Source organism: Pygoscelis adeliae, unplaced genomic scaffold, assembly GCF_000699105.1.
Source record: "Pygoscelis adeliae isolate BGI_AS28 unplaced genomic scaffold, ASM69910v1 Scaffold4, whole genome shotgun sequence".
Taxonomy (NCBI): Eukaryota; Metazoa; Chordata; class Aves; order Sphenisciformes; family Spheniscidae; genus Pygoscelis; species Pygoscelis adeliae.
Window position 1 is genome coordinate 18,379,059 of NW_008824986.1, and position 7,446 is coordinate 18,386,504.

At 46.8% G+C, this 7,446-nt stretch overlaps 1 protein-coding gene across 2 annotated transcripts in view; it reads left to right on the plus strand.

The window, feature by feature from the left end:
- The window catches only part of XPNPEP1 (X-prolyl aminopeptidase (aminopeptidase P) 1, soluble), a 33,438-nt gene extending 31,732 nt beyond the window's left edge, over nt 1–1,706 (plus strand). For both annotated transcript variants that reach the window (XM_009325961.1, XM_009325962.1), the window contains one exon: nt 1,150–1,706. In XM_009325961.1, the coding sequence (XP_009324236.1) occupies nt 1,150–1,278 (129 nt within the window). In that variant the 3' untranslated portion in view covers nt 1,279–1,706. The remainder of the gene's footprint in view (nt 1–1,149) is intronic.
- Nucleotides 1,707–7,446: the final 5,740 nt, after the last annotated feature.

Consider the following 7,446-nt stretch of genomic DNA (forward strand, 5'->3'; position numbering starts at 1 on the left):
GCCAGGACTGCGGATAAATGATGGAAAGTGGCTTGGTGAGCACTTCCGCCAGCTCCCTCAGTACCCTCGGGTGGATCCCATCTGGCCCCATTGACTTGTGTGTGTCGAAGTGGTGTAGTGGGTCGCTAACCATTTCCCCTTGGATTATGGGGGCTTCATTCTGCTCCCTGTCCCTGTCTTCCAGCTCAGGAGGCTGGGAACCCAGAGGACAACTTACTATTAAAGACTGAGGCAAAGAAGGCATTAAGTACCTCATCCTTTTCCTCATCCTTTGTCCTTTCAATCTAAATTATTCTATGATGAAGGCAGCGAGGACCCCTCCGATGATGTTGTTTTGGTAGTTCCCTTGATATGATAATTTGCCGCTATCATCTCTTCTTTTTTCCTACTCCTGCCTTAACTTGCTTCTGTCAGACTATCATGCTGTCTCCCCAGAGACTTATACTAGTGACTGTCCCATGTTGTTGTCTGTATCTACTTGTGACCAATCCCAGGCAGCCACACCACATTCTGCAGTACATATGGACTCTGAGCAGACATCAATGATACCTGCTCAGCAGCATTTATTTCCTGAATAGCTTCATACTCTAAACTTTCTGTTTAGGTTTCTCACTACCTTCACCGTGATGTGTTTCATCCTGTTTTTCTACTATACTCTTTATTTTGCCTCAACCCATCCTTCTTTTCTGAATGATAATCCTATTTACATTTCCTTTTTCTGAAGAGGACTGTGAAGAGTACCAAGATCTGCTGTAAGGTTACCTGTTCAGATCAATGGGGCAACTTGTGTCTCAGGACTGCATTGGTCAGTTACAAATCTGCAAAGCTATTTACTAGACTGTGCCAAAGTAGCTACTCTGGCTTGCTGGAGGCAGTGATTTGCAGAGACTTTAAATATTTGTCAGCTGAACTGAACCTTGGCTCCTCTGAAAACCTGGGACGAATTGCTTCAGTTCCTACCCTCATCAAATTTACAAGTCAGCTCCATATATTAGAGGTCTGCCTCTTTGGGACAGGAACCCATCCCAGCTTAACAGCTCAATCCCAAGGAGCACAAGGGCCTGCAAATGTCTTTGGCTGTACGCAACTTGTAAGGGCACCAACTCTTCTGCATTTTTACTGAATGTCATACCCCCTCCCTTTCCCTAGTGTAACTGGGTGAACGACTACCATCAGAAGTGCAGGGAAGTAATCGGAGCAGAACTGGAGAGGCAAGGCCGGCATGAAGCTCTTCGGTGGCTCATCCAGGAGACGGAGCCTCTCGTCAGAGTTCAGTAGCACCACAGTTGTCTGCGGTGTGTAGAACACCAGGACCTCTCGGTGTCACAATAATCTACATCTTCTTGGCCCTTGAGACCACTGGGAGAACGTTCTTCAATAAACCTTTGGAAGTCACAAGGGGATTTCATGTAGTGTTTCTCTCCCCGCAACGTGTGGGGGTAAGGAGGGTTACTGTCTGAACAATTTTTCTTTGGGGGGGAGGGGTTGAGAATAGAACGCAAACACAATAAATAAGCATGTTGCCTTTGAAACAGGGGTCTTATTGAAATAATGGTTCTAAGAGGCAATACTGGAATATTTTGTACTGTCTGGTTTTTCACTGTGAAAACTCAGTATTTTTGCATACTTGGGTTCCAGTTGCTAAGATGCTACCTACACAGCAGGACTGATTACTGAATAAAGGATTCCAACCCGCTCTTTGCTCCGTCTGCCTTCTCTTGCAGTCTAGTGTAAGTGATGTGTTGGGTTTGACGGCTTGAAGAAGGGCAAGAACCAGATAATTCCACCTTTATGTGTGCATCCAGCTCAGACAGGGAAGAAATATGTATAGGGCTGCCCTGTGCTAGGCGCTGAGCAGATGTTATGGAGAGGCCTGACAGGGGCACTCAGTTCTGCCTGTGCTTTGTGACAGATCGTGGAAGGGATGTGGTGACACTCAGCAGAGGTTTATGTGTGCAGAGCACCCGGGCCAGTACTTCTTCTGTCTATTGTCATGACTTACTAAGTACTTGTATAACCCTTGGCAGTGCAGGATGCGTGGGCAGTATCATGGAATTAGAGCTCTTTCTGGACACAAAGCAATTATTAAGTTAAAAAAAAATAAAAATGCACACAACAGACAAAAGAAGGCCTCTGCAACTTTGGTTCAAAATCAGCCTGGCCTTGGCCACCAGGAACCGTGCTCTGGATTGCCAGGCAATGCACAAAGACATCTAGTGGTTAAGCGAACTACTACAAGTTAAACACAGGTACGAGAGCTTCCCACCCTGGAGGGGGAGTTCTCTGCTCTGTGGTCTTCTGAAAATCACTGTGTGCAGGTGCATCATAGCATTGTCCATAATGTTAAATGATGGGGTAAGAATAAGTTTACTAAAAGAAGCAGTCATTCTTAACATTTACACTGAAAGTGTTTTGATTTGATCGAACTCAAGTTCAATATTAGCTCTCAAAAGAGCAATCGGGTAACAGCAACTCAAATTCCTGCTATTGTAAAGAAATGCTCTGTGCAAATGGAAATGTTCATATACATAATTTTCTTTCCCCCATCCCCTAAGAAATTTTGAGAGGGAAATACTGATCTCTGTTAAATGGCATGAAATTAGTATTTCCCTCAAGAGTTCTGGAAATTGGAAGCAGTATCACGTAGCCAAACAGAAAAGGACTGGGAAGAGAAACAAAGTTGCGTGGCCTCCTGTGGCGGATGGAGTGAGACTGTATTTCACTCCTAAGAGAGAGAAGCAGCAATACCTTTTATTGATAGAAAGCAGTGAGTTAAAGTGTGAGTTAACAAAGTTCAATGGTAGATGCAACGGTGATTTAACAAGTTCAGTGGCAAGGTACACTTGATTATTTACTGCATAGAGGATAGGGTCAGACAAAACCGTCAGGGAGACCCTCCCGTTGAGTCACGAGGTTCAGAAAGGACCCCCTTGCTTTCTAGACTCCTTCTCAGAGAGGAGTCTGGGTGCGGCTGGATCTAAACCTATGCCCAGACTTGGTCGATGGTTTATGTCTAAAGGATTATATATGTGCGATCAGTCCTTTATATAACTTAGCTAAGATTTCCAAGTTTAGCATGCTATGAGTCACTTACTAATAATCTAACTACACACAATCTGTTGCGGCGAGGAATCTCTCAACCTTGAGGAGTAACCTTGAGAGGCGTCCCTACTCAAGGGGAGATCCCGCCGTGCAGCCCACTGCCGTGCAGGAGAGCTCAACGGGCCCTGGGCTGTCCACTGTTTATAGAGCAAAGTGATTGACTTGTAGTCATATTTGCATATCAGCAAGTTGTTCGGGTCACTGCTCCAGACAGCCCTTGGCTGCCGTGTTGCCATCCGTCCCCGAAGTCCAGCATGAGCTGGATGCAGCCGCAGCGACCCCCACTGGTGGTCATTGCTTGCGCAGGGCGGGGGGAGCGCACCGCCACACCTCCTAGCTATGTTCTCCGAGAAGGTGATAAAACAGAAGTGCAGTAAGTGCTTTAAAAGGTCATTTGCATACCCTGGCCTCTGCATATAGGTATATGTATTTAAATATCCAAGTGGTTTCCCACCACCACCTGGAAGTATCAGCTTTCATCTCAGCTGTGTCTATGGGAAACCCGGCTCAAACATCAGTCTGCCGTGTGTCACGAGTATGTGCTATCGACTAAAACAGACTGGGGAAAACACTTCTTCCAAAGGTGCCTGTTGCCTCTGTAGGTACTGACTCTGCTGCCACAGGATCAAAGGGCAGGCGAGGGATCTCTGCACAGGTTGTGCTGTGACAAATCCAGACCTTCCCAGCAAAATCGATGTGCTTGCCTGATCAAACCAAATTTTTGTTCAGCCTCACTAGGCTGAACAATCGGGGAGTTGTCAGCCAAACGCCGCAGCCTCACCCGGCCGGGAGGGAGACCTGTGAGGCTGGAAGGCAGCTGCTCTCCAGGGTGATAGTGGAAGTTCAAGCAGATGACTGCCGGTTGGTGTAGACCCGTGGGGGGACTGCACTGCTGACCACTGATGTTCCCAAGAACGGCATCCCAGATGTCCTGGCAAAGACCCAGCCTGGGTAGGTCTCTCCTTGAACTCAAGGGCAAGTGTTTCCCACGGGAAGGCAGAAGAGGAGGATTTCTACCAAATGTTGAAACACAACAGCCAGGGAATCTTTTGTCCTCTCGACCCGAAGCCACTGTGGTTGGCTCAGGCACCTCAGCGGAGAGGGGGGACATGACACCGAAAGCAATTTGCTAGGTTTGAATGGCCGCCTTAGGCCTTTTCTCCACCTCGATTCCCTCTTTACAGTCAGATGCCACCTGGAGCCATTCCCACCCAGATCCCAGAAATTCATGGCTGTTTCCTGCCCCAAAGTCCCCTCCAGTGCACAGGGCCAGAAGTGGGGCAATCCAGACTTGTCTTCTCCTCTAGGCACCACCCCAGGGAGGCTCAGCAGATACCTCCTGCCCTTCACTCCCCAGCTCATCCCTCCATCCCACCTCGACCCTGTGGGCTTTTGTTGCAGGGCGTCTGCCACCGCGTCTTGGTCACAGCTTGGAGATCTTTACCCCTTTCTCAGATTTGGCACCTCAGCAGAAGGAGACGGGGTGTTTCGCAGGGTGGGGCTGGCTGACACGCATTCCTAACTCTGAGGCATTTGTCTCTCTCCCTATTCACTCCTTGAAAACACAACAACATTTTATATCCTTTCCTCTCTGAACTTCAGGCTGCCAATGGAAATTAAACTTGGCTTCTTTTTTTTCTTCCAGGTTCTGACTTACTCCATCAGTGCCTGCTTTCCCTGGATGGTCTCTCCCTTCCCCTCTCCTGGTGGAAGGAAAAAGTTAAGGAAGAAAGGAGCAAGGAAAAGAATGAATGAATGGAAACCCAGTTCCTGTCAGGTTTGGGTTTTATTTTTGTATGAGTGCCATCCACAGAAATGACCATAAAATTATGCTGTTCAAGTGAAAAGTGTAATTTTATTTGATTTAGTTTTTTTTTCCCCCATGGAGGCTTTTGTTGTTGTTGTTGTGAGAAGGAAGGGGCATTTTCAATAACGACATGTTTAATGGTCTATTTTCAAGCCATTCAGTTTTGCAGTATTTTTAACCCAGTGGGTATCTCATAGTTTTAGGTCATGCTGCAAAGCACATTTCTGCTCCTTATACAGCCTTTCTTACAGGGGGTGCTTGCTGGGGTAAGCCCGTCCGGTCCTATCACTTCATCCAACCCATCCATCCCCACTCCCAGCCCAGGCTTGGTCCAGGGGTGAATGTTAGTGCACGTAATGCTGACAGTGATCCTGACCACAAACACGCAGGGAGCACACAGAGCCAGCAGAGAGCAGCCTAAGTCATATCAACAGACAGAGAGAAACCCTTTTTTTAAAATTTGGATTGCTTATATTTTACTGGCCTGAGGGCTGGTGAAGGCTGCAGGGGAGTTTGGTTTCTCGGGGCTGCCCCATTGCCAGCTCTCCCGGGAGCACAGGCTCCTGGCATGGGTTGCTGCCCTTCTCCTGTGATCCCATCCGTTTTTCATGTACCTGCCAGTGGCTTGCTCTGGCTCCTGGTGTCACAGGAGCCTTTTGCCCGCAGAGTCTGAAGGTGGGTGGCCTCCCGTGTGTGTGCTCAGCTGTGAGCCCTTTCTTGTAGCAGTCTCTGGGGCAGTTTGTATGGGTCGGGAACGAGGCAAACACAGAGCCTGGTCCCTGCAACTGCCACACACAGAGCTGCATTGGACTGATCCTGCTTAAAAACCAGTCTGGGGCCAGCATATTGTAAACATCTCCCCAAACGGAGCATTAACCAACTGGAGAGGGTCTGCCATGAGTCTTTGATATCCCCCCTATCACCCCAGTATCGTGTCAAGCAGCCTTGGCTGGGCACCTCTGGAGCTGGAGCAAGCCTCCACTCGCTGTGCACCGTCCCTCTGTGCATCCTCTCTCCCGCACAGATGCTTGCTCTCCCCTCTGTGATGGCAGGGGACTCGGTGAGTGTCCTTCGCTTCCATTTGCATTTGTAGCACATCTTCTGATAAACACCGCCATGTTCCTCTTGAGGTTTGAATACAAAATGAGCTGGGGAATTTCAGACGAAGGTAGCATTAGTTTGGAGCGCCACAGTCTTCTAGGAGGGGGTTTAAGGAGCTTGGAGTGGTTGTGAGAATATCTCTGCTCAAATCCAAACAGGCAGCTTGGTAAGTGCAAAGTTGAGGAAAGTGTCCTCTTCCCCTTGTATGCTATTAATATTTAGGGCCAGGCTTCAATTATTCATTCCTTCAGGGTGTGCTTTTATCATCTCGGTGCTACAGGATTAGCTTGTGCACCTTCTCTGGGCACTCAGAAAAGACCTTTTCGTAAGATTTGTGAAATTTCGTATCTGAGAGGCCTTTTGCAAGCAAAATATATGCCATGCCGTTAGTCAGAAAAAGCAAATCTTCCCCATCCCCACCCGCAGCTTCTTTAAGCCCACACAGAGCTGAGCCCTAGTAGATGTACAGGATCTGGCCTTGGCTGGAGATGGGATAATCCAGCATGGCTTGATGAGAGGTTGGGTCCATTATTTCTTTTTTATACAAGAATGAGGAGACATCTAATGATATTAGATAAACCCAGACCAGCTCCATACGCATCCGTGACCCTTGGCACAGCCAGCTCGTTTGTCTGAGCTGTGGACAAGTCGAAGTACGCTGTGATTAAATACTCCAAATTATTGACATCTGCGCTATAAATACCTGACTTGTTAATGGCCTGTCTTCCCGCTGGGTCGCAGAGACTGACAGTCAGTTTGCTAAAATGAGGATAATCAGATGGCATGTTTCTGAGCACAGCTTGATCAGGGCAGGGTCTGGGAAGAATTCTATTTTGTTTGCCCAAATATTCTTTTTATTTAATTAAGTAAAGCCAACTATGGAATTAACATTCCCTTTGTCCCTTCAGGAGCCTGAGCGTCTGTGGGAGCTCAACACAGCAGCAGTCACAGCAGTTTCAGAGTTGGTCAAAACAAGAGACAAAGAAGAAATCTTTTTTCTGCCTTTTGAAAATATTTTGTAGGGTTATTCTGTTCTGGGGTGAGATGATAAGGCCATGATAAGACCATGGAAAGTTTTGCTAACCAAAAGCCTGGAAAAATTATTGAGCCAAAAAAGTGACATCCCTCAAACCATTTAGTTTTCATTGGTTTAGAAGATGTTTTGTAAATACTGGCAATTCTAATGAAACTTAAAAGATTGGATTAGTTTTTAAAGCAAAAAAAAAAAAAATTAAGTTGGGAGTTTTCCATTTAGAACTTGTTGGAACAAGGCAGTCTGACAATTTTTGAAACTGTATTAAAATATTTTTTGACATAAACCTGATGAAACCTGGCCCTAATCCCCTGTGCAGATTGAATTTTGAAGAACGTGAATTTTTCAGATAAACACAAACCCATAAAAAAACCCCAAAGTGAAACATTTTGCTGAAAAATTC